The 26,417-nt window shown below is 52.0% G+C and overlaps 1 protein-coding gene and 1 long non-coding RNA gene across 4 annotated transcripts; one reads left to right on the top strand and one right to left on the bottom strand.

Moving 5' to 3' along the window:
• Positions 1-1,605: 1,605 nt before the first annotated feature.
• LOC101934965 (NACHT, LRR and PYD domains-containing protein 12-like) lies at positions 1,606-26,417 on the bottom strand. Of its 2 annotated transcripts, XR_010600438.1 has the most exons (5): positions 24,974-26,417; positions 8,132-8,218; positions 7,798-7,961; positions 6,560-6,876; positions 1,606-3,651 (listed from the first exon to the last, which is right to left on the bottom strand). XR_010600438.1 is itself a non-coding variant. In XM_065591857.1 (4 exons), the coding sequence occupies exons 1-4, from the start codon at positions 26,386-26,388 to the stop codon at positions 3,455-3,457; spliced, it is 1,863 nt and encodes a 620-aa protein (XP_065447929.1). In that variant the 5' UTR covers positions 26,389-26,417; the 3' UTR covers positions 1,606-3,454. The 2 variants fall into 2 exon arrangements, 1 of the variants encoding a protein (XP_065447929.1); XM_065591857.1 differs by lacking the exon at positions 6,560-6,876.
• On the top strand, positions 17,814-24,117 carry LOC135982943 (uncharacterized). 2 transcript variants are annotated; one of them, XR_010600439.1, is made up of 3 exons: positions 17,814-17,952; positions 20,077-20,157; positions 21,724-24,117. It is a non-coding gene; the product is annotated as an uncharacterized LOC135982943 (long non-coding RNA). The 2 variants fall into 2 exon arrangements; XR_010600440.1 differs by lacking the exon at positions 17,814-17,952 and adding an exon at positions 18,607-18,739.

Below are 26,417 nucleotides of genomic sequence, written 5' to 3'. Positions count from 1 at the left end.
TTCCAGAATGGCAGCCCTTCAGCTTATCACAGACCATTTAATATAATATCAGGGTTGGAAGGGACCTCAGGAGGTCATCTAGTCCAACCTCCTGCTCAAAGCAGGACCCATCCTCAGGCAGATTTTTGCCCCAGATCCCTAACTGAGCCCCTCAAGGATTGAACTCACAATGCTGGGTTTAGCTAGGGTTACCATATTTCAGCAAGAAAAAAAGAGGACGGGAGGAGCCCCGCCCTAGCCCCGCCCCTGCCCCTCCCACTTTCCGCCCCCCCAGAACCCCCAACCCTCCCCCCGTTCCTTGTCCCCTGACTGCCCCCTCCTGGGACCCCTGCCCCTAACTGCCCCCCAGGACTCCACTCCCTATCTAAGCCTCCCTGCCTCTTGTCCCCTGACTGCCCCAACCCTTATCCACACCCCCACCCCCAGACAGACCCCTGGGACTCCCACGCCCCATCCAACCACTCCCCACCCCCTGACAGCCCCACCCCAGAACTCCCAACCCATCTAAACCCCTCTGCTCCCTGTCCCCTGACTGCCCCAACCCTTATCCACACCCCCACCCCCAGACAGACCCCTGGGACTCCCACGCCCCATCCAACCACTCCCCACCCCCTGACAGCCCCCCCCCAGAACTCCCAACCCATCTAAACCCCTCTGCTCCCTGTCCCCTGACTGCTCCGATCCATCTCCCCACCACTGCCACCTGACAGCCCCCCCCAGAACTCCCAAACACTCCCCCCCTGCTCCTTGTCCCCTGACTGCCCCCTCCTGGGACCCCTGCTCCTAACTGCCCTCCAGAACCCCACCCCCTACCTAAGACTCCCTGTTCCTTGTCCCCTAACTGCCCCCTCCTAAGACCCCCCCCAACTGCCCCCCAGGACCCTACCCCCTACCTGTACCCTGACTGCCCAAAACTTTCTCCACTCCCCCCAAAAAGCCCCCCCCCGTTTCTTGACTGCCACCTCCAGAACCTTCCTGCCCCCTGACCTCCTTACCCTGCTGCTCAGAACAGAGTGTTGGGCTCTGTGCAGCCGAGCCGGACACGTGGCTGAGCTCCCCAGCACAACAAAACCAGGTCCCTGGCCCTGCACAACAAAACCCGGTCTGGCCCTGCACAGTGCTGCTGGACTGGGCTGCAAGGGAGCTGCCGGCTCTGAATGCAGGGCGGATCCGGCTCCTCTACAGCTGCTCCAGAGTCCAGCCCGGGACTTCCCTGCAGCCCTCCCAGCCGCTCGCTCTGCTCTGCGGGGGGGAAATCCCGGACATTGTGAGTGCTTTACAGATTCCCCCCGGACGCTATTTTTAGCACAAAAAGGAGGACATGTCCGGGTAAATCCGGACGAATGGTAACCCTAGGTTTAGCAGGCTAATGCTCAAACCACTGAGCTATGCCTCCCCCACACTCTTTGTGCACAGGTTTTATCATGCACCAGGCTATCACCACGGGATGATGCCTGTCAGACAGAAATTAAGCCTATTGGGATATTTAGGATTCTCAGGTACCATGGATTTTCCACAGTACTGTTGCCAGCACACAGTGCCTGAGGCAAAGCAACAGCGGGGTTCGTTGCCCGGTGTGCTTCGCGCCAATAAACACACCAGGGGGAGAAGCAAACAAAGTTTATTTGAGATCCCAAAGCGGTGCTAGGAGACAGGCACATCTGAGATCAAGCACACTAACAGGAACAGTTTTTCTTTTATACATTTTGCAGTTAAGCCTCACCCCCCCCCTTTCCCCTCTAGCCCTCCCTTTCTCCCCCTCCCCCATTCCTCCCTTTACCCCTCCCGTCCCTGGTAATAGTTACTAAGCAAATAACGATTACATTTAAGCAGTTAAGTCATTCTTGGCAGCTATAAGCCTAGCTTGTTAGTAACTTCTTTAAACCGTTATCTTGTCCTTTTTCCCTTCAGCCAGAAACATGCAGGCCTCATTATTACCGCTTGAGCAGGGGGTTGCACACAGATAACTGGTTGCTTACATATTCCAATTGCACCTGGCTTTTGAGGTTGATTAGAGTTTAAACATGGAAGGATAGAGTTTGGTTCACTTAGGCCTAGTGCAGGAAGGCTTCATTGACACTTAGTGGCCTTCCACCCTCCCGAGTTACCTAGGGTGAGGCCTAGTGACGTCAACAACTCCCTCCTTTGAGAATACTCAACAAGCCTTTGGCTGAGTTTTCTCATATTCTGTGGACAAGATATGATTAAGTGCTATGAAGCTGGGGTTTTCAATGAGAGGGTATGCCTGGATTTTTGGGGAGCGGGGGGCACAAAGCTTACGGAGGAGCATCTTAAAACAAGCAATCAGGAGGAGGGTGACCAGGCACAGTAGCACACCTGTGAGGAGGAGACGCACAAGGCCACCCCCTAGTCCTCCTAGGTCGGGCAACCAACTTCAAAGGGAATCGAAACCTGTGGGTTCCCTTTCCTGGGCCTCCCACTGCTCAAAAGCCTGTTCGGCTGACAGGACGTGCTTGTTAATGTCCTGTGAGTTTTCCGGGACCTAAGTACAACATTCATTCCCAATAAGGGCACACACCCCGCCCTGGGAGGCTAAAACATAATCTAAGGCCTGTCTGTTTTGCAGGGACAGCAACCGGAGCTGGTATAGCTTTGAGTTAAGGCTCTTCTCTATGGCCAAGGTTTCATTGGCGAACGTGGTGAGAAACACAGAGAGCCTGCGATAAAATTGGGTTAGCCGTCCCACCCCATGGGATGGGAGGAGGATTATACCCAACCTGTCTCCATCCTTAATGGGCTCTGAGGTGGCATACAAAGATTTACGCGCCTGGGGCGGCCAGGGGTTGTCCCTTAATGCATACTGGTATTCAACGGTACAGTTTTGCGACAAGGGGGTACCCGAGGTATTTCTTCCCCTACTGAACCATCCCCAACAGATATCTGACCAATTTTGGGGGACCTCCCTCCAGGGGAACTCTGCTGCGTGGTGCAGGATTTGGGAGCATACCCAGCAGTTAGAGAGATTAAACTCTTGGGCAAAGCAAACTTTCAAGGACTCATATGTGTTTGTTTCCAAGTTAGTAGGGATCCCTTTCCATCCCACATGTGCCTGGGGGAAATGGGAGGTAACGAAAGGAGTGTCCCTATGGCAAAGAGTACCACTGTGGCAGACCCTGGACCTGAACTCATGCTGGGCAGGTGACCCTAGGGCCTAACAATTACAATTCCCCAAAAACCCACAAAATATCAATTACCAATAGTAGGCAGATTAAAAACAAAAGGACCAGGCCACCAGGTTAGGCCGGCCCTGTGAGAGTAAACACAACCAACGCTTAGAGTTTTCACGGGGAGTGCGCTGCGACTGTCCAAAGAGACCACAGGGCATTCCCAGCAGGCCTTATTGTCTTTTGAATAACAGTTTAAGTCTCAGGTCATCGCTGGTAGTCTTTTTCCGTAGGCTGGACGGTCCACCGTTCAGGAGTGGGCACTGCCTTCAGATGGGAGTGATGAATCCAGTTCTTGTGTCCCTCGACCTTTGCTGCTGTGTGGGAGACCAGCAGGACGGTGTGGGATCCCTTCCACTTCTCTTGGAGAGGCTTGTCCTTCCAGGTCCGAATGAGAACGGAATCGCCTGGCTGCAAAAAGTGGACAGGGGCATCCAGCGGGAGAGGCTGCAAATCTCTGGTATACCTGTGGAGAGAACAGAGAACAGCAGACAGAGAGCACATGTACTGAGATAAAAAACCACACCCCATTTCCCACTCCCCTGCCAGAACCGGTGTACCGTTCATAGGCCATGCCCTTCCAAACATAATCTCGAAGGAACTGAGCCCTAACCTCCCCTTTGGGAGAGCGCGAATGCGGAGCAAAACAAGGGGTAAGGCATCAGGCCATCCGCTGAATCGATCCACCAAGACGAAAAGGTATTTGAATCCTTGGGTCCGGGGGAACTCAGTAAAGTCTATTTGCCAAACCAGTCCTGGGCCTGGGGTAGGTTCCAGAGTGGCTGGTGGCACTGACACTTTTGGTCGAGGGTTGTTCTTTTGGCAGACTAGACATTCAGCCTGTACCTTGGAGGCCAGGGGTCTAAGAGCCTCCCTGCCAGCGTATAATTCTTTGTTTCTTCACCAGGATCAGTTCTTAATGTCTTTTGTAGTCAGGAATTCCTGGACTTTGTGGTTTCAATGAAGCAAGTGTTCCTTCTTCTCTTTTCCTGAAACAGTGTGGTTCAGCATCATACAGGGGAGAGGTTACTAGCACATCACCCTGTCTTTAAATAGGCTTATCATCAGTCGGAGAGTCCTCCCGAGGTGGAGGGGTCTTTTTACAGTGAGAAGCCTGGGTCCAGGTGGGCAGTCCTTGGTACTTCACAGCGGTGTTGGTGGTTAACAGGACTTGGAAAGGGCCTTTCCAGTGTGGAGCCAAAGCAGTTTTTCGTTGATGGACCTTATGTAGACTCAGTCTCCTTATTTCAATGAATGGCAGGGCTGCTAGGGTTTTTGGTTAGCACTTCTTTTATCTGTGAGAAAAGAAACCTTACACATTTCATTAATGCCTGGCAGTGTTTTGCAGATCTCATAGTTGCTTGGGCACATTCAGGCCCCCCTTTTCTTGGTTGTCAGTCAAGTCTTAGCTGTGAACAATGTCCTTGGATGTCCTTGCCAGCATCTTATCTTTGGACTGAGCTTGCTAGCTATATTTTTTTCCTCAGTTAACTCGTTCTGTTCTTTTTCCTGCTCTCCTTCTTGGCTTCTTTTAACTTACAAAGGAAACTTCCACTCTTCACTCATACACCTTTTCCCAACAATGAACACATACACATTGCCATTATACACCCTTCCAGTAAAATAACTTCTATACAGAGCTTTGGAGCAACAAACCAGGACGAGCACACCCACTTTTGAGGAGTCCAACAAAGTTCAGGAGGCTTACAGTGGCTTTAAGGCAAGGGGTGAGACCCACAGCGGCAATTAACAAGTCATCCACATATTGCAGGAGGAGGACCCTGTCCTCATTGTCCCACTCCTCCAAGTCTCTGGCCAGGGCCTGGCCAAACAGAGTGGGGGAATTTTTAAATCCCTGGGCCAACACTGTCCAGCAAAGCTGCTTTTTAACCCTCCTTTTGTCCTCCCACTGGCTCCACTCTGGGGCTTGCATGGCTGAGGGCTCAATTGCAAGGGTCATTATCCAGGCATTCTCTGGGGATAAGGTGAGGGTTATTTCATCTTGGGTGAAATGCAGGGTGGCTCCTAAGCGACAAAGCAGGTCCCGTCCCAGTAGAGGCGTTGGACAATCAGGGAGGTAAACCAGTTTGTGAGATAGAGTTCTGTTTCCCAAAGCACATTCCGCTGGGGCATATACTGGGCATTTGGTTCCTTTCCCTGTGGCACCCACCACAATGAGGGACTCTGACACAGGCAGCTGCAGGAGTTGGTTTACGGCGGTTCGTGCAGCTCCAGAGTCTATTAAAAAGTCTATGTCCGAATCTCCCACCCGCATTTTTACTCAGGGTTCCGGGGGCAGGATAGTCCGTCTCCCCTGACACCCCTATTCTTGATCCTCCACTGCCATCATAGGGGTACCTTCCCTTTTGGGGCACTCATTTTTCCAATGTCCCTCCTTCCGGCATATGGCACATTGGTTGCGACCCAGACACCTTTCCTGTGAGCCAGGGCGCCCACGTCCTCTTATTCCCCAGCCCCTTCCACCTTCCTGGAATTTTCCCCTGCCACCGGCCTGTACTGCTGTGACCATCATTTTCGCTTGCCTCTTTTCCTTTTCTTTAGACACAACCTGATTACTCTCCACCTCAGACAGCAGGGTCCGCATAAGGACATTAAAATCATCACAGTCAGGCTTACAGCTAGCCAGACACCCTTCAAAGACCGAGATAGACTTGCTTGGGTTCGTAGAGAATTCCCCTGCCTGTGCCTTAAAGGCTGCTAGGTCCACCGGGTTAAAAGGCACATGGGTGTAAACCTGCATAGTAGTGGCCTAATTCCTATCTGAGCCATGTCTGGACACCACGGTCTCAATGATCAACGGATAAAATTCCACTGAGGGGGCAATCTCTGGGACCTGAGACACCTTGTCTTTATATGGTGGGGGTGTGATAGCCGAAGGGGACACTGGACCTGCCATTACAGCTGTGGGGGGGTTCTGGGGACTAACAGTAGCTACTACCGAACCTGTCGGAGTCAAATTACACTTTTGCAAAATATCTAACCTATCTCTTAGCAACATAAACAACTGTACATACATATGTTCATTCCATTTACCCGTTTGCTGACAAAACAGAAGTAACTGAAGGATCGTATTATAATTAAGTGATCCTTCCGGTGGCCACCTTTCCTGGTCCTCTAGCTGATATTGAGGCCAGTCTACTGTACAGAACCTTTTCAGTTTACTTTTAGTTACTGGATTTGCGCCAAACACTTTCCAGTTCACCAGAATGCATTCCAAGGGTGTACACCTTGCCCTGCCTGCAGTACTCTGTCCCTGCCCCGTAGGGAGACACTGGGCGTCCCCAGGTCATAACAGGTAGACACTGGGCGTCCCCAGGTCAAGACAGATAAAGTCCCCACTGGACTGTTCCTACCTTATCCAAGGGTCCGGTTCTGCACCGTCGCCCTATCCATGGGACCAGTTCCCCACCGTCGCCCGCAGCTGCTTCTCCACTACTCGAGCGCGTTGCTCCGTTGTGCCCTCCGGGGTCGACCAAACCACGTCTCCACCGAGGCCCCCGGTAAAGTCACCGGTGCGCGCTGGGCGTCGGTCGTCGCCGCAATCTGTCAACCTCCGAGAGGGGTCCGGGCAAGGCTAAATTTCAGCCTCGAGCCCCACGTTGGGCGCCAAAACTGTTGCCAGCACACAGTGCCCGAGGCAAAGCAACAGCGGGTTTCGTTGCCCAGTGTGCTTCGCGCCAATAAACACACCAGGGGGAGAAGCAAACAAAGTTTATTTGGGATCCCAAAGTGGTGCTAGGAGACAGGCACGTCTCAGATCAAGCACACTAACAGGAACAGTTTTTCTTCTTTTATACATTTTGCAGTTAAGCCTCACCCCCCCCCCTTTCCCCTCTAGCCCTCCCTTTCTCCCCCCCCATTCCTCCCTTTACCCCTCCCGTCCCTGGTAATAGTTACTAAGCAAATAACGATTACATTTAAGCAGTTAAGTCATTCTTGGCAGCTATAAGCCTAGCTTGTTAGTAACTTCTTTAAACCGTTATCTTGTCCTTTTTCCCTTCAGCCAGAAACATGCAGGCCTCATTATTACCACTTGAGCAGGGGGTTGCACACAGATAACTGGTTGCTTACATATTCCAATTGCACCTGGCTTTTGAGGTTGATTAGAGTTTAAAAATGGAAGGATAGAGTTTGGTTCACTTAGGCCTAGTGCAGGAAGGCTTCACTGACACTTAGTGGCCTTCCACCCTCCCGAGTTACCTAGGGTGAGGCCTAGTGACGTCAACAGTACTTTATTTGTTTTAAATGAAAATTAATGTAAAATAACTTTTAAAATAACAAGTACTTAAAGTAGGCTATTATCGAAAAGAGTAATATGATGTTCCAATTTTTCTTGGAAAATGCATTGTGTGATTTTCTTTATTTAAAAAGTTGTAAGTGTTTTCCCCTGAGTTCAGAGGGGTTCTGATACAGTGCTCTTGTTTAAACCCACTCTTATCTAAAATGTTATAAACCTTCCAGGATACACACACAATATGAACTATTGACATTTTAAGTGCTAGAGACACACTTGGTTTTCAGTCTTCTCATACAGCTAAATTCAGCTAGCCACATACCCTGGTGGGCTATGTACATACTTGTGGCTACTTACCTGAGTGTTTGCAGTTTGGATGTTTTAGTCCCTTACATAGGTCCAGCACTCCTTGTTTTCCCTGGTCATTATAGCTCAGGTCCAGCTCTCTCAGGGTCTGATTAATGCTGAGAGCAGAAGACAGAACCCTATAACAAGCAACTGTGAGATTGCACTTCTCTAACCTGCAGAAGAATGGAGCACAGAGAGATCATATGTTATGGCTGTTCTAACAAGTGACCTTCCCTGGTAGCCCCAACTCACTCACTAATTAGCATCTACACGGTTACTTAATTTCTGGGAAAATATAAGTAAAAAGAAGATTTTAAAACAGGGAAAGGAGAAAGTTTCTTACTTCAGTTTCTTTAACTTACAGTTTGGATCCTTCAGTGCTTGACACAGCAGGTAGACAGGTAAATTATTTGACTCAGCCTGTTCTTGCCTAGAAAAAAATGGAAAATAGATTTTTAATTTTTTTCCTGAACATGGCACTTTGAATGGGGCTTCTATATGAAGTATATGGATTTTGCTACATTTGCAGTTCATTGTAAGTTCCCCTGAACAAAAATGTATTTAGCTCAGAAAAATGCACTTTCAATATCACAGTCAAATTGTACAACCTGTTCTAAGTGCAACCCGTTCATTTTCTGACTTGCAGTACAGTGGTTATTTGGACATTCACATGTTGTATTAGGCATTCATGCAAGTTGTGGTCTCTGCAAAGATTATATGCTTTTGGGTTTGTGAATAAGGGTCTGGTTTTCACTGACACTGAGCAGCCGTAACTTCTATTGACATCAACTGGAGATGCTGACGCTTAGCACTTCTGAAACTCAGGCCCTAATTGCTTATCACTTTTAAAGATGCAATAAAAAAAATCAGAGGAATTTTGCTTAAAGTCTTATAGTGATTTAACTTGAAAAAGCACAACCCCAAGTACACTGTACTGAGTTTATCATCATTTCAGTTATCAGAAAGGGCAGCTATTTAGGTCCTGACACCAGAGAGCAGCATAGGTCACGGACATTTTATGACAGCACATGTATATAAGCAGTACAGTGGGACAAATTTTGATAAAAATATTTCTCAAAGTATGTGGAACAGTAACCCCCTCCCAGACATATGTAAGCGAAATATAGAAGTTATTTTCTTATTCTAATACTTTGTGTCTTATTGCCTTTATTTAATTCCAGCGTTCTGCCTTGTTGCATTTATTTAACGTATTTAGAAGCATACTAGCAGCTTTGCACAATTAAATTTTGTTTAGAATGTCTGCTAAATGCATTAGACTATTTCCCTCTGAAGAGGAAAATGCATAAAATATATTTGTAATGATTCTTGTAAGGTTTAATTAAATAGAAGAAAAAGATAGCATCTTTCAAAATGTCTGAATGGTGCCAAAAATGCACACCAGCCAATAAGTGATACCTAGGGGGTCCAGAAAGGGAGGAAAGAGTAAGAGGGACTTTGGATTCATATGACCACTGTAGGGAGCCGTATTGGCGAACCGGGAAGTGGGCGGGCTCAGCCGCCCACTACGAAAGGCCCCTCCCCCAGCCCAGCGGGAGGGACCACTGGACCCAGTACCAAATGATTACGGGGGACAACTAATAAAAAAACAGGGAGCAAGGTGACAATCATAGGTTCAAAATCAGGGAACCAGATGGGGACACCGAGCAGAGAACCCCGGACAGCGCCCACTGCTCCTCGAAAGTGGCAAGGGAGCCAGCGGACGCTGCCCAGTGAAACTCCGCCCGGAGACGTGAGACCAAAGAGGTACGGAAGTAGGCCCCACAGTCGCAGAGCACCCCCTCGTCCAACATCTTCTCCCTGGTATTATAGATGGTGAGTTTGGCCAGGGCCAGGAAGAGGTTGACGAGGAGGTCCCGCGACTTAGTGGGGCCACGAACAGGGTGCGCATAAATAAACAAGTGCGGGGAAAAGTGTAGCCAGAACCTCAACAAGAGGTTCTGGAGAAGCCGGAAAAGGGGCTGCAGCCTGGCGCACTCAAGGTAAGCGTGTGCCAGGGTCTCCCTAATGCCGCAAAACGGGCAGGCCTCTGGAATAGGGGTGAACCGCGCCAAGTACACGCCCGTGCTCACGGCCCCATGAAGGAGCCGCCAACCAATGTCCCCGGCGGGCCTCGGAACTAAGGTGGAATAAAGGCTGGCCCACCGGGGCTCCTCACCCTCCACAGGTAGCAGATAGTCCCTCCACTTGGTGTCGGGGCGGGACACGAGGGTGAGGTGATGCAACGTGTGGAGCACGAGCGTGTACAGGTGGTCTCTGGACGCGGTCCGAAACCGGACCGGCTGCAAAGTGTGCAGCCGGCTCGGATTATGGGAACGGGGGAGCCGGGGGGGCTCACGGAACAAGGGCCCGAGAAAAAGGTCCGGAGGGCCCGGGGTGAGGGGTGGGCGGGGAGCGCCCTCCCGCAGGGCCCGCCACAGGAAGCCGAGAGCAAGAGGTGACAATGCAGCGCCCACCTCCTGGAGTACACGCAGAGGGGTCGCGAGGGTGGAGAGCCCCATGCGCCGACCAAGCGCGCGGGGATCCACCCAGTCCCCTCTGGTGTAGTCCAGGAGGTCTCCGACCCTGGTGGTTTCCGCCAGGACCAACCTCCGGCTCACCGAGGGTGACTCCGCCACCTGCACACGGAGATCGGGATTGTGCAGCAGGGGCTCCGCGAGGAGATCCACACCCTCGGTGGCCACAGTGGACCTGGTCGCCGAGAAAAGCTTCCAGGTCCGGAGAAGGTCCTGGTAGAAGACCGGCAGCTCCGAGAGGTCTCGCGGAAGACCTCTTGGGTGAAGAAAAAGGAGCTGCCGGTCGTATCGGAGTCCTCGGAGGCGGCGGAGAAAGGCGTGCGCTAACGTGCCCCATGCCGGACTACCCGCACCGTAAAGGAGCCTCTGCAGGGCCTGGAGGCGGAAGACATGGACCTGGCTACGAAGGCAGACCAGGCCCTGTCCCCCCTCCTCCAGGGGAAGACTCAGAACCCCTGCATAGACCCAGTGCAGTCCAGGCCAGAAGAACTCCAGGGCTATCCTCTGGAGCCTGGCTAGGAGTTCCGGGGCCGGGCTCAGGGTGTTGAGCCGGTGCCAGAGCATGGACAGGACGAGCTGGTTCAGCACCAGCGCCCTCCCCCGCAGGGAGAGACACCGGAGTAGTCCCGTCCATCTCCGCAACCGCCCACGCACCCTGGCCTCCAAATCCAGCCAGTTCTCCGACGGAGAAGGATGCGTGGCAGAAAGATAAACGCCTAGATAGAGCAGCGGACCCGCGCTCCACCGAATGGCTTGAAGCGCGGGTGGGAGGGAGCCCGCCTGCCAACCGTCCCCGACCACCAGGCCAGAGCTCTTGACCCAGTTGACCCGGGCGGAGGAGGCGGCCGAATAAACGGCCTGGCAGGCCTCCACCCGCACCAGATCCGCTGGGTCCTGGACCACGAGGAGCACGTCGTCGGCGTACGCCGACAGGACCAGCCGCAGCTCCGGCTCTCGGAGCACCAACCCTGCCAACCTCCGACGGAGGAGGCAGAGGAAGGGCTCGATCGCCAGAGCGTACAGCTGGCCCGAGAGGGGGCACCCTTGCCGTACTCCCCGCCCGAAGCTGACCGGCTCGGTCAGGGTCCAGTTGAGCTTGACCAAACACTCCGCCTCAGCGTACAGCACCTGGAGAAAGCCCACAAACTGGGGCCCGAAACCGAACGCCCGCAGAGTGCCCAGGAGATACCCGTGGTCCATCCTGTCGAACGCCTTCTCCTGGTCCAGAGACAGGAGGGCAAACGACAGACCATCCCTACGTCCCAGCTCCAACAGGTCCCGGACCAAGTACAGGTTGTTAAAAATGCTCCGGCCCGGGACGGTGTAGGTCTGGTCGGGGTGGACCACGTCCGCCAACACGGACCCCAGCCGCAGCGAGATGGCCTTCGCTACGACCTTATAGTCCGTGCTGAGGAGCGAGACGGGACGCCAATTTCGTAAATCGCGGAGGTCCCCCTTCTTCGGCAACAGGGCGAGCACGGCTCGCCTGCACGAGAGAGGGAGGACCCCGCCCTGCAAGGACTCGGCCCAGACGGTGACGAGGTCTGGGCCGAGGACGTCCCAGAACACGCGGTAGAACTCCACGGTCAGCCCGTCCATGCCCGGAGATTTGTTAGTGGGCATGAGCCGGAGGGCTGCCGAGAACTCGGCCAGAGAAAGAGGCAGCTCCAGCCGGTCTCGGTCGCCCACGCTGACCGTCGGGAGCTCGGTCCAGAGCACCCTGCGGGCCTCGGCGTCGGTCGGATCCGGGGAGAAAAGAGCGGCGTAGAAGGCTCTGGCCCTGTTACGCATCTCCTCCGGATCCGTGAGGGGGACGCCGTCCTCCGCCAGGAGGCAGGTGACATGCTTTTTGGCCCCCCTCCGTTTCTCCAGGGCGTAGAAGAAGCGGGAGCCGCGATCCATCTCCCGAAGGAGACGGATGCGGGATCGAACAAACGCGCCCCGGGCCCGGTGGTCTTCCAGGGCCCGGAGCTCCTCCCGCTTCTCCCGGTACGCCGCGCAGAGGGGTGAATCCTTGGGGCCGGAGGCCAGACGCCTCTCCAGCTCCAAGACCTCCCGCTCCAACTGCCCTATCAGCGCATCTCGCCGCCGGCTGGCGCCCCGGGCGTAGTTCCGGCAGAAGAGCCGCACGCGGACCTTCCCCACGTCCCACCACCGCCGCGCCGAGGGAAAGGCGCGCCGCTGCCCCCGCCAGGCCAGCCAGAACTCCCGGAAGGATGCCACGAAGCCCACGTCCTCCAGCAAACTATTATTAAAATGCCAATAGGCCGGCCCCGGCCGCTCGGAACTGAGAGAAGCCGTCACGGTCACCAGATGGTGATCCGAGAACGGGGCCGGTCGGACGCTGGAGGCATGGGCCCGCGCCAGATGAAAGCGGGACAGATAGATCCGGTCCAACCGGGAGTGGCGCGACCGGTCGTCCTCCACCCGGACATAGGTGAAGGTGGTGTCGTCGTCCGGGTGGTGTTCGCGCCAGACGTCCACCAGGGAGTGATGGTCTACGATCTCCCTGAGGATGCCCGCGGCTGCCTGGGAATTTTCAAGCCCGGAGCGGTCCCGGTCCTCGAGGGTGGTGTTAAAGTCCCCGCCCAGGACCAGGCACTCGCGAGAATCCAGAGTGCCGAGGAAGGCCGCCGCCCGCTGATAGAAAGGCACTCGTTCCAGGCCCGCGTTCGGAGCATAAACGTTGACCAAGTTCAGAACCAGCCCCTCCACACGGGCCCGGACGTGCAGCAGGCGGCCCGGCACGACCTCGGCGACCCCCAGTACCTCAGGCCGCAGCCCCGGGGAGAACAGGGTGGCCACCCCAGCCGAATGGGCGCTGAGGTGGCTAAAATAAACCTCGTCTCCCCACTCCAGCCGCCAGCTAGCCTCGACGGCCGGAGCCGTGTGGGTCTCCTGCAGGAAAATCACAGAGTACCCCCCCTCCCGAAGGAAGGAGAGCACCTGGCTCCTGCGGAGACCCACCCTACAGCCCCGAGTGTTCAGCGATGCAAAGGTGGTAACTGTCATGCGGAGGGCTGGGGCAGATCCTCACGGGCGGAGGGACCATCGGCCCCCAGCGGGCCCCGCAAGATCCCGGTTTCGACTCCGAAGGTCAAAAGGGAGTCGCGGAATCTGCGGGCCCGCCGATAGGCCGCGATGTCCCACCGGCCGGACCCCCGCCCCTCCCCCAAAAGCGCCTGCACGGCCCGGAGGACGAGATGGAAGTCCCCCCAGCGCTGAAGGGCGAGCTGCACCTTACCCTGGGAACCACGGGAATCCGATAGAAAGAGGCGCAGCTCATCCCGCAGCGCGGAGGGGGAGGCAGCGGCCAAGCCGCCGCCATCCTCCGGCGGGGCCCCTGAAGGGTCCTCGCAGCCCACAGTGACGGACATACAAGGGGCCGAGTTCCGGCGCTGCTGCGCCGGACAGCCCGTCCCCATCCCCGGCAAAGGAGAGGGCGGCTGAGGGAACAACACAGCCCCCACAGTGGCAGGAAGGGGAGACACGAAAACCGCCCCCTGAGGGTTGTCTGCAGGCAACGGAAATGCGACAACCCCGGGGGCGGCAGTAACACCAGAGGTGGCAGAAAGAGACACCTCGGGGACAGGATCTGGGGCAAGGGCGGGAGTAGGGGCGGGGCTCGAGGCGGGAACAGGAACTTGGGCAGGAGAGGGGACAGGATCAGGGACGGGAGCGGGAACGGGCTCCTCATCTCCCGCTGCCAAGCCGCTAGACTGCGGCTCCCCTCGGCCAAGGTCAGCATCCGAGGGGACGGAGGCAGCAGGGACAGGGGAAGCCTCAGGGGCAGGAACGATGGAAGGGGCAGGATCGGGGGCAGGAACCGGCCGCTCAGCAACGGCTGTCGCCCCGAGGGGCTCGGCGGCCGTGCACGAGATGGTAGTCGCGGCCGGGCTGGCAGGTAGGGCTAAGGGTTCTCCCAGGACTAAGTCGGGAGCGGCAGAGTGGGGCGAGGAACCGGGAGCAGGAGAAGGGGGCGGGACTAAGCCAGCACCCGGATCAGGGCCCGCTGGCGGAGGGTCGTCCTCCCCCTGGGTAACCGGGGTCAGACCCAGGGCCTCGATCTCATCGAAAATGGAGGCGAAAGCGGTCCCCTCGGCCCCGGCCACCTCCCCGCCAGTCACAGGGACAAAGGCCGCCCCGGCATCGGCGGCGGCGGCGGGGGGCACAGACGGAGCAAGGGCCGGGAGAACCGCTGCTGAAGCCTCCTCAGGCGTGGGCCCAACAAAAGGGACAGAAGTTTCCCCAGCCGCTGCCACGGCATCCACGGTCTCCATGGCCGGCACCTCCTGCTGGGCATCGTCCGGGGGCGCGGAAACAGAACTAACAACGTCGGCCCCCCGCGGCATCTTTCGGGGGGCCTGCTCTCCCTCCTCATCAGAGGGGAGGGAGAGAGCCCGCGACCTGCGGGCGCCGCGCTTCCCCCGGACGGTCACCCAGCCCCCCAAGGTGGAAGAGGAGGTGGAGGGCCGGTCAGCAGGGGCGGGGCCAGAGGGCAAGGGCGATGGCTTCGGGGCTCGGGGCGGCAGGGGCGGAGGGACAGCAGGGGGGAGGGAAACCTCCCCCTGGGGCGGGCCCTTCCCCGCGGCCGGCGGAAGCCGCCCCGCCCCCTCCTCCACATGCCCCGCCGATCCAGGGTCGACGACGGCAAGGCCCGCCCGCTCGGCCGTCTCCGCGGCCAGAGCGGGAACCGCGGCAGAAGGAGGAGGGGCGGCGGCAGCAGCAGTGTCCGAACCGCTAGGGTTGCCGGCGATGACAGGGCCGGCACCCTCCCGGGCCCCGGGGGTCTCGGACGCCCCTCCAGGCCGGGCCAGGGGACAGTCCCTCCGGACATGCCCCTGCGCCCGGCAGAGGAAGCACCGGGCCTCCCCCGTCGAATAGTGGACCCGATAATGGGCCCCCCGGTAGGGCACCAGGAAGGACCCCTCGAGCGCCACTCTGGCACCCGCCGCCGGCGGCAGCTGGAGCTGGACCTGCCGGCGGAAAGACAGGATGTGCCGGAGGGCGGGGTCCTTACAGCCCAACGAGAGAGGGCTCAGAATGGAAATGGGCTTCCCCAGGGTGGAAAGGGCAGGCAACAGAGCGGCGTTGGGGAGGTAGGGCGGGACGGAGGTCAAGAGCACCCGTACGCCCAGGTCCTCCAGGGGCTCCAAGGGGACAAACACGCCCCCCACCGCCAGGCCTCTTTCCACCGCCTCCTGCGCGGCGGCCTCCGACGCCAGGAAGAACACGGCCTTCCCATACATTTTGGAGGCCGCCACGATGGCCGTAGGCCCCACCACCCTCGCCAACGCCCGCACATACGTTTCAATGTGGGGCGAGGCAGGCACCAAGTGGCAACGGACGCCGTGCCTCCTCGTCAGCGAGGGGAAGGGGCCGCGGTCACCAGGGATGGGTCCGGAGGCGGTGGTCGGGGCGGACGGCGTGGCGGCACGCAAAGAGGCGGCGGCCACCTGGGCGTATGCTCTGGGGGCCGGAGGTGGAGCGCCACCAGAGCTGGTGGAAGGGACGGCAGGAGAGGGAGGGGCCGCGGCCGGTGTCGGGGCCGCGGCCGGTGTCGGGGCCGCGGCGGGGATTGCAGCCCCGCCCGCAGGAGGCTTGGCTCCACGGGCGGGGCCCTTGCCCTTCTTCCTCCCTTGGCCCTTCCTGCCGGTGGAGGGGGCAGCAGCGGCAGCGGCGGTGTCCAGGACAGGGCCAGCCGAGGGGCCGGCCACTGGGGCGGACGGGGGTTCAGGGGCAGGGGCAGGAGCAGGGGCAGGGGCAGAGTCCCCCGCCATTACAACCTGCAGCCGCTCCTCCCCTCTAGGCAAAAGACAAAACGAGGGAAAGGCAACCACTCCCCCCCGCTAGGCTGCAGGCTGGGGAGGAGGGTGCCAATGGAGAGGGCACACAGGAGCGAAAAGAGAGGGGTGGGGCACAGGTACCAAAAAAAAGAAAGCCGGCTCCCCCGGCTACACTGGGGCGGGGGGGGGACTACAACAGTAAAAGGGGGGGTGAACAGTGCAAAAGGGGAGGGGGCAACAAAACGGGGGCACAAGCGCGCGCGGGGGGGGCGAAGGGGGAGAGGGTGCACCGGAGCAGCGGCTCGAAAACAGAATGGAATGTCCAGCCAGCTGCAGCCCAAGGACAAGGAGGGGTAGGAGGAAAAACTCCAGCCAGCCGCAGCCCAAGGACAGGGCCGGGAACACAGCCAGCAGGCTAGGAACCGAGGGGGGGGGGGAATGGGCACCAAAAAAATAAACCGAAGGGGCTCAAAAGGAGGGGGGTAAAGTAGGGCCAACTAATACAAAGGGGGCTACAGGGAGGGGACCCCACCAGCGAAACGTAGTTGGGGGGCAGGAGAAGTCCAGGGCGGGGGAAAAGGTGCACCCACAGCGTTCGCGAAGCGCAGGCTCTGCCGTTCACTGCTGCAAGTAAACAGTCCCGGAAGATGGAAATGGCGGGGGGAGCAAACAGCCCCGCCGAGGGGCGAAAAGCAGGTCCAGGTGGCACGCGGGGCGGTGGAGGGGTTGTCGGCAGCTGTCGGCGGTGGGGGTGGTGGTAGAGGGGGAGCAGATGGACGAAGGGGGGGGGGCACCGCACCCCCCCCCACACCCCCTTCAACAGTCCGCTACGGGGGACGGGATAGCAGGCTCCCAAGTCGACCTCGGAGCTTCCTGGCAAGCGACGGCTTCCAGTCCGAGGAATTACAAACGAGAGGCTCAGTACCGTCCACACTCCTAACGCGACCGGGGGCACCACCACCCCAGGAGCAAAGATGGCAAAGTCACTCAAAACACAGTCCTCAAACAACCTCCTCCACAATCTCCCGAACCAGGGACGCAGTCTCTTCGCACTCCGCGACGGAGGCAGCGGCTCCCACACAGGAACAGCAGCAGCAGCGAGCGGCAGTCAGCCGGCCGGGCAACCGGCCAGGCAGGCAAGCAAGCAGGCAGGTGGGCCCCCAGATGGTATCGGTGTTGGCGTTGGGGGGCCGATGCTTCTCCCTCCGGAGGCGAGGGCGAGGGGGGGGGGCAGGCCGGCAAGGCCCCCCCTCCGCACTCACTCACTCACTCACGCAGCAGCAGCGGCAGCAGCAGCAACAAGGAGAGCAGCAAGCAGCAGCTGGAGAGGGCCAGGGAAGGACGGAGGGAGAAGGGACCGTAGGGAGCCAGGGTGGCTTCCCTCCGAACCTGAGGGTAAAGTGCCTTTCCCTCAGCCTGAGTGGGCGGGGCCAGCCCAAGCTCGCTCCACCTCCCGGAAGGGGAGGGGTGGAACAGGAAGTATAAAGGGCGGGGCCCTTAGCTCAGTTAGGGCAGCACCAGGGAGGGAGGCAGACGCAGACCGCGGGCTGCTCCCTTCAGAGCCTGCTGCCACACCAGGGGAGGCCCTGGACCCGTGGAAACCTCACCTGGAGGACGGACTGGGGCTGCCAGGACTGCCTGCTGCCGAGTACCCAGAGGAACTGGAGGAGCCGGAGGGGGAGCGGGAGCTGCCAGCAGCCGAGTACCCAGAGGAGTTGGAGGAGCCTGAGCCTGAGGGGGAGCCGGAGCTGCCAGCAGCGGACTACCCCGACGCACTCACGGGACCAGAGGGATTCGGGCGAGCAATCGGGTAGGAAGTAGCCCAGGGACAGAGCTGCACAGTGGTGAGTCTATGTAGCGGGACGACCCCGCTGACCCAGTGGTGGGACCCTCGTTCTGCCACTGTCAGGGCCCTGGGCTGGAGCGCAGTGGTGTAGGGTGGGCCTGCGCTCCCCTACCCGGCAGAGCCACGCCGGGACCGTTGCCGGCGCTCCCCTGCCTGAGGGGCGCGCTACGGACCGTTGCCGGCGCTCCCCTGCCTGAGGGGCGCGCTACGGACCGTTGCCGGCGCTCCCCTGCCTGAGGGGCGCGCTACTGACCGTTGCCAGCGCTCCCCTGCCTGAGGGGCGCGCTACTGTCCTTTGCCGGCGCTCCCCTGCCTGAGGGGCGCGCTACTGACCGTTGCCGGCGCTCCCCTGCCTGAGGGGCGCGCTACTGACCGTTGCCGGCGCTCCCCTGCCTGAGGGGCGCGCTACTGACCGTTGCCGGCGCTCCCCTGCCTGAGGGGCGCGCTACTGACCGTTGCCGGCGCTCCCCTGCCTGAGGGGCGCGCTACTGACCGTTGCCGGCGCTCCCCTGCCTGAGGGGCGCGCTACTGACCGTTGCCGGCGCTCCCCTGCCTGAGGGGCGCGCTACTGACCTTTGCCGGCGCTCCCCTGCCTGAGGGGCGCGCTACAGACTCTGGCTGGCGGCCGCCCCGCCGCTAATTCCCCGCTGACGGTGGCGTGACCCAGGCCGGCCAGTGACCTCGTAGCTCCCCACCGCCCCCTAGCGGGTAGGTGGGCCGACACCGATCACACCACAAAAAGGAAGTGGGCAATAAGGCAGTCTAGTTGGTGCAATATTGAAAGGGTGAGGACACTTGTAAAAATATATATGGTGATGGAAGAGAACAGTATTATTATTAGCCAGATACTTGCAACACTGAGTCAATACTTAAAATCTTTCACTAGGATCAACTCCTGTTAAAAGACAGGGTTCTCAGGCAAACACTGCCGATCTTTTACATCCCAATATTTAAAAATGCATTGAGAGGGTTTTTAAGCTAGCTTTAGCACTGAAATAGCTGGGAGCTGAAAATTGATACAAGGCAAGAAAATACACCTCACTAACGAGAAACACCTTTACATAGTCCATAAAGGTAGGCTTTGATTGGATAGTCAATGACACCATGTCATATGACAGAGCTAGAGAATCACAGAAAGAATGAATTTCTTTTCACATTGAAAAAAGAACAAAACAAAACAATATTATTCCCATAGCTACTGTCTTTTTCTGCTTCACTGTAGATGTTCGCCTGGAACTTCCCCCAGTTCCCTGCAGCTGGCTTCCTATTACAGATTTAAAGAAACAATACATGTATACCAACATGCTAAAGCATTGTCAATTGTTTTTTAGATCTCTGTAGCCTAGGGAAATTGGTATGCTTTGGTGGGGAGTAATACTCCCCACCAACTTCTGTTGCCACCACCACCATGCCCTGACTTAGTCAGATCCTGGGTTTTCATTTGTGTTGTAAGAAAATATACTCATGCATCTTGATGACGTTTTTGGTGTAAAAATATAAAATGCTATATGTACATTTAATGTCATAGCTTTGTATCAGTTATTAGAGTTATAGATGGAAGAAACTAATCCTTAGACATTTTCAGGCATCTTTATAGCTTTTAAAAAAATACTTTTCTGGCTATAAAAGTTTGGGGTGTCAGCCAGCATGCCACATTTCAGAAAGTATTCTAAACCTGTTCTACTTTTATCAGACCTTTGGAGCGGAGCCCAGAGCTGGAGTGTGGAGCTGCAGGTTTTTGTCTGGAGCGGAGCCAGAGCACAGAAAATCTTGACTGCTCCACTGCTCCAGTTTTTTTTTTTTTTTTATCATTTTCAATCCAAAATGAATGATATTTAGTAAGAAAGTCCTAAGGGTGCCAAAAAGTTTCAGATTGATATTAACATCTACTTTATCACTTTACGTAATATGTGAGTTATTCTCACTTTGGCCAAAATCAAGATTTAATATACAGATACAAAATTACAAAGTTTTTTGGAGATATGTTTTATTAAAGAATCAGATAATTATCAGACATCCGGCAACACTGCAGACTGCTCCCACCCTTGTGCCAAGGTTAGGCGAGTACGTACTCACATAGATTAGTTAGATAGTTAATATGTGTTGATACTTCTTTTGTAAGGGTTGATCAACGAGACGCGCTGAGTGCTTCGATTACGGAAAAGTGTGACACAAGACGCAACATTTAAGATATCACAAACAGGTATATTGCAAAAAAAAATGTTTTTGTTTATTGATATATTAAGATATCGCAAGAAATATTAACCACTTAAGTTCATTTCTCACACGGGCTCCCATTACCGGTACATTTGTTCATTTGTACATGCTCCCGTATCACTCTGGTGGACTTATTTTATATGTCATCTGTTCAACGGTCTTTTGGTAGCGTTGTTTGTAATTTTAAACGCTTTAATATAAAGTAATGAAATTATGTCTGTGTCTTAGCGTTAGTATGTGCTACCATATTACATTATCCAAAATTATTTAAACCATAGGCGTCGACTGCCCCGGCTACAAGCGGTAATATTATGTTCCATAATAAGTTAATAATTTTTGGTTATTATTTATTATTACGTTTAAAATGTATAGTTCCAAAGTTGAAAAATAAGTAATAAGTAAAATTGTTTGTATCATTCTAAGCATGTAAGCAGATTAAAATTTTTAAACAATTTTCTCGGAAACAGTTAATTATACAAAATAAATTAAGAGTACCATTTTAATGCATGTTTTAGCATTAAATCATATTCCAGGGTCGTATCTGCAAAATAGTCGAAGATTTAAAAAATATTAAATAAAATTGGCCCAGTCCCCCCCCCCCATTTTCGACGTCTGTAGTTTAAATTATTTTATTTGAATGATTTTGTATGATAGAACGTTGGAAATAAACTTTATCACTTCAAAAGTTTTTTTTCTCTTAATTAATTGGCCTCTCAGAGTTGGTAAGACAACTCCCACCTGTTTATGCTCTCTGTATGTGTGTATATATATCTCCTCAATATTTATTCCACTCTATATGCATCCGAAGAAGTGGGCTGTAGTCCACGAAAGCTTATGCTCTAATAAATTTGTTAGTCTCTAAGGTGCCACAAGTACTCCTGTTCTTCTTTTAACAGGAAAGCAGATTCAAATTGCAAGCACAGTCCTTTTAGTAAAGAAAGCAAATTTTTAGAAATATGTTTTTCCTTCATCAGGCTGGAAACATTATACAAGATAGAACCTGTTATTTGCTGTATCTTGTATAATCTATTCAGGCTGATGAAGCAAAAACATATTTCCGAAAATTTGCTCTCTTTACTAAAAGGACTGTGCTTGCAATTTGAATCCACTTTCCTGTTAAAGTTTATTTTCAACCTTGTAATGTGTAGCCTCGTTACTTCCCAACAATTAATGTTGTAGAACAGCGATAGCACGTACTAACGCTATGGCACATACCAAATTTCATTGATATATCTATATTAAAGCGTTTTTGAGATATTAATTAAAAACTTGGAAAATATTTCAAATATTTTACTTCAAAATTTCATCAGAAAAACTAACTCGCAATTTATAATTAAAAAAATATATTAAAAATACTTCTTACTTGATTAAAACTGCAAGAAACATGTTAAAATATTAAAATATACTTTAATAATAATTTTGTGTAAAAAGAAAATGCGATCATTTTTGTCCAGAAAATCCAAAATAAATTTGAAGTACTTTAAGTGGTTAAGATATCACAAGCAGGTACATTATTAAAAAATGTAATACTTTTGTTCATTGCTTTTCGAAGATCATAACAAGAAACATGTGGATACAGTGGCAGCACAAGAAGATTTTGCCATGGCTTCAACAAAAAAATCAAATCTGCCCCCCATGATTGATAGCCGATTTACGGAAAAGGATCTCAACGACATCTTTACTTTTGAATTTGAAAAGCCCAAATTTGGGCTTTTGGGAAAAGCAAAGAAGAAGTCGGCAATGTGCAAGGTGGAAAAGGAAGTGAATGGCGAGCTCAAACCATGTAGCTTCAAGACAAGTGAAGCAAGTACCATGAAAAGTTTCAACTTTTGGCGGCAGGTAAAACATAACCATCCTGAAAACTATGCGGATCTGGTTACAAAAAGGGACCAGAAAGAAGAGGCAAAACAGAAAGCTGACGCAGCTAAACAATGTTCATCTGGCTCTTTGAAAACTCCTGGAGAAAAGATTTTTTGCGGCGCTTCATCTGAAAAGAAACCTAAAATTGAGTAAACAAAACTTGACTCATATTTTAAGTCCTCAAAGGTTACAGTCACCATGGATGCCAATACTTTCCGTGAAGGGCTGATGGAAATGGTTTGCTTGAGTTCAACACTGCTCACAACCTTCAGGCTAAAGAACAAAGGATTCCAAAAAATTGCAGGTGAAATGGGTTGGCAGCTTGGCGTTTCGATGGGGCACAATGCGGTTCGTCATTTAGTTGTCAGCACAGATGAGTCTGGTCGCGAAGAGCTTAAGAAAGCTTTGGAGCAAAAATTGTGCTATCTGAAAATGGATGCGGCAACCCATGGAAACAGAAATTTCCTTGCAATCAATGCTCAGTGCTACGAAGAAGGAAAAGATAAAGCTGTGGTAAAAACCTTGGCCATAATCGACACTGAAGGGCATCACAATTCTTCGTACGTGAAAAGTCAAGTAAAAGCTATTTTAGAAAAATTGGGGATCAGTGAAATGCAAGTGCTGAGCATCTGCATTGACAATGCAGCAAACATGACGTGTTCCGTCAAAAATTTCAGCAAGGACAATGAAACCATTTCTACCTCTGAGAACAGGGATGTGGACAGAACTGAAGCTATTTTGCCTGATGAAGGAACTAAAGGAATGGATGAAATCGAACTCAACATGGATGCTGCTGTGCAATGGGTTAATGACCCTAACCTCATACTTCCAATATGGCTTCATGACGATGACTCAAAAGTCCAACTGATGAGGTGTGGTATTCACACTCTTCAGGTGGCAATCTGGGATGGACTGAACAAAGAACATGCGAATTAATTTCTGGCAAAAATTCGACAAGTTGTTGTCAAACTACAAATCCCAAGTATTTGAAGTGTTCTGCTTGATCTACATGGGGTAACTCAATCATTGGATACTGTGACTCGCTGTGGTTCAACATTTGCGATGATTAATTGGCTTCTCGTTTTCAATCTTACTGTGAACAAGTGGCTCAAGTTAACAAAAGCTGAATGGGATGAAGTGAAGAACCTGTGAGACCTCTTGGCAAAGTGAAACCAAACAACCATGAATCTTCAAGCTGTCGATGTAACCCCGGAAGTTTTAATGAAGGAATGGCCAAAACTGTCACAATTCTTGCAATAAAATGGTGGACAATTTGCAGAAGGAATTTTATCCTCCATGCAGAAACATGAAGAGAAGCTTTTTGACAATATTCATTTCCTTGCTAGAGTTTATGTTGACCCATGGTATCGGATTCTTCTTACCTCAAAGGACATACCAAAGGCAAAGAAAGGTCTCCTTAATATTGCTCGACAACTCGAAAAACAAAATCTATTGCTACATTTGAACTCGGCGAAAGAGGTTGAAGAAAACAAAACACAACCAAAGGAGTCATCAACAATCAAATTTGCGGTTTTGGAAAGTTCACATCCTTCAGAAATAGCAGGCTGTTCTCAAACTTCCGTCTCCACTCTGAACTTGTTCGAGCGTCCATCCCTGAGACGTCTTCAACCATCACGGGGAAATGGAAATAATTCAAGCATCAATTCTTCAGAAGATGACAACTTCAAAAAGGAATTAGATAAACAAGAAAGATGCCGGCAAGTTTCTGCGATTCATAATTGTAATGAAGCATTATTCAAGAAAAACTTTCAGGAAGATTGTGAGGCGATGGAGTCTATTGGTAGGCTAAAAGTTAAGTCTGTTTTTGAGGCCATTCACAGCTACCCACACCGCATTCAGGCTGCTTGTAGAATTGCTTTGAGCATGCCAACAACTCAAGCTAGTGTAGAGTGACTGTTTTGGGCTTTAAAGTTAATTTTAAATGATTTGCGGCAGGCTATGAAAGACGACTTGATTGCTGCAATAATTTTTTACAGAATGAATTATGAATGATTCTAGTTTGTATCATTGTTGATGACATTTAAATTGTTTTAAGAATCTGAATAAAAATAATGTTTTTTCAAAATTACAGTATGCACTTTTTTATTTAGTTAAAAATTAATTTGAGTCAGAGTGCAGAGCAGAGCTGGAGCAGTCATTATTGGTGCAGGAGCAGAGCTGGACCGAAGCAATTCAAAAATTTGATTGTTCCAAACCCCTGACTTTTATTGTACAAAATTATATATCAAGCATACAGTGTACCTGAAACATTAGCTGAGAACTAGTTTATGCCTTTCAGCTAGCAAAAGTAACACTACTGTCAATATTAAAGCATAGAGAATAGGCCCCATTCCCATTTAAACTAAGTCCCCTCACTTTGAGTGTAAGGGTTGTGTATCCTTTACCACAGTGATGTAAAGTGGCCTTAATGTAAATAAGAATCAGGCTCAATAAATAAATCTCAGGGTTAATAGTCATATTTTTTTTTCTTTAGAATAGTACAACCTGCCCATTGCTCGCTATCTTATTTTATCAGGTACATGGTATGTATATGGAAAATGAAATAGTTACTAAGAGGGCAAAGACAAAAAAAAGTGTCAGGCAAAAGAATAAGGTAACTTTTTCCCCAGTGCTGCAAACTGGTCCATAGAAATGGACTCTTACACAGAGTGGTTGCCCCTTCTTCCCCCTTCCACCCTCCAATGCATTTAAAGGATGTTCTATGAGCACTGGGGTCTGCTTACAGGATCAGTGCGCTTTTGTTGATACTAACACCGAGGGAAGCCTCCACAAACATGTCACTAACTTTCTGAAATTAAAATTGAGGTTTTGCTTGTTGTGGGCCACTTAAGCCATTTGAGAGTTATTAAAACAAGAAAGAAACAGGTTTCCACTATTAAAGAAACTTTACAAACAATTGGTGGCACTCAGATAATACTTACAGACATAACCGCTTAGCTGGTGGTGGGGGTAATTCTTCATTCTTGTCTTCAACTCCAAATCTACATCCAGACAGCCAAAGTGACTTCAGTGTAGGAAAACTCTTTACAAAGAATGAAATAACCATTTGATCCATTTGGGTTAAGGAATAATTACTTATATCTATTTCAGTGAAATGATCCAAAGCACTTTTCACAAAACTTTCTTCTTGGATCTCGTACATACAGTGAAACTCTTCAAGTTTGTAAATCAGCTCATCGTGTGAAGAGGAAAACGACAAATTTTTTTGTTTTGTTTTTACCCTCTTCAGTAAATCTGGCTTTATATTAGGTGAAATCTTCAAGCCAATTTTTTTCTTCGTGTCCTTCATTGTCTTTTCATTTAAGAGACCAAACAGAAATCGCACTGTTAACATTAAATAATTTCCAGATTTTCCATAGTTTTCTAACAATAGTTTTGCATCTCTGTTGGGAGTCACTGAACATTTCATTTGTTCATCTTCCTCTAGTACATAAAACAAAGCAGCAAAAAACTCTTGGAAGCTTAAGTGAATGAAGCTGTAGACACTTACACAATCAATGTCTCTTTTAACAACACTCTCATTCAGAAAGAGGGGGAGAGAGTAGAATTCATCTAAACTGTACTCCTTTATTTCTTCCTCCCCAAACAGTATTTTCTGTTTCCAAATTCCATCTGCAGCCAAGGAACAAAGTTTCTTCAGATTATCTTGCATGTTTTGGTTTGGACTGTGGCTGTGTGGCTCTAATAAACTGTATAAGAAAAGCACATACACAGCAGTGAGTGTTTTTGAATTTTGTGCAAAATCTTTACCTGCCTCCAGCTGTTGTATCATAACAGTGCAGGTGATACAACACACAATGGGGACAAAGCACATGGTGAAAAGCATCTCATTTTGTTTCACAAAGTCAAAGGCTATTGTTGCATCAATATCCCCAAAGAACTTGTGGAAATATTCCTTCCTGTCCTCTTCAGAAAATCCCAGGATCTCTGCATAACGTGAACACTCCAAACACTGCCCAAGTTTCTCCAGAGCAGTGGGTCTCGTAGTGACCATTAAGTAGGATTTAGGAAGTAGCTTTTTCCTAAATAAACTGCTCAGTGCATCTTCCATTGGCATCTCCTTCCAGGGATCTGTGCACAGACTATCTTCCTTTCGATCAAAGGAAAACCTCAGTTCATCAAAACCATCAATCACGAAGAGAAGTTTTTCTTGATTTAACAAAATCTCATTAATTGGTACATTTTTGTCAGGGCAATTTTTCCTAATCCAGTCAACCACTGTTCCTTGCTTACTCCCATAGTTTATTTCTCTACAATTTATGTAGAAAATGTATGCAAATCTGTTCTCATAAACTTCTCCAGAAGCCCAGTATAACATGATCTTTTTTGCAGTCATTTTTCAGAGTAGCAGCCGTGTTAGTCTGT

The sequence above is a fragment of the Chrysemys picta genome, chromosome 4, assembly GCF_011386835.1.
Source record: "Chrysemys picta bellii isolate R12L10 chromosome 4, ASM1138683v2, whole genome shotgun sequence".
Classification (NCBI taxonomy): Eukaryota; Metazoa; Chordata; order Testudines; family Emydidae; genus Chrysemys; species Chrysemys picta.
Note: the sequence above shows the minus strand (reverse complement) of the source record. Positions and strands in the feature narration are given on the sequence as shown.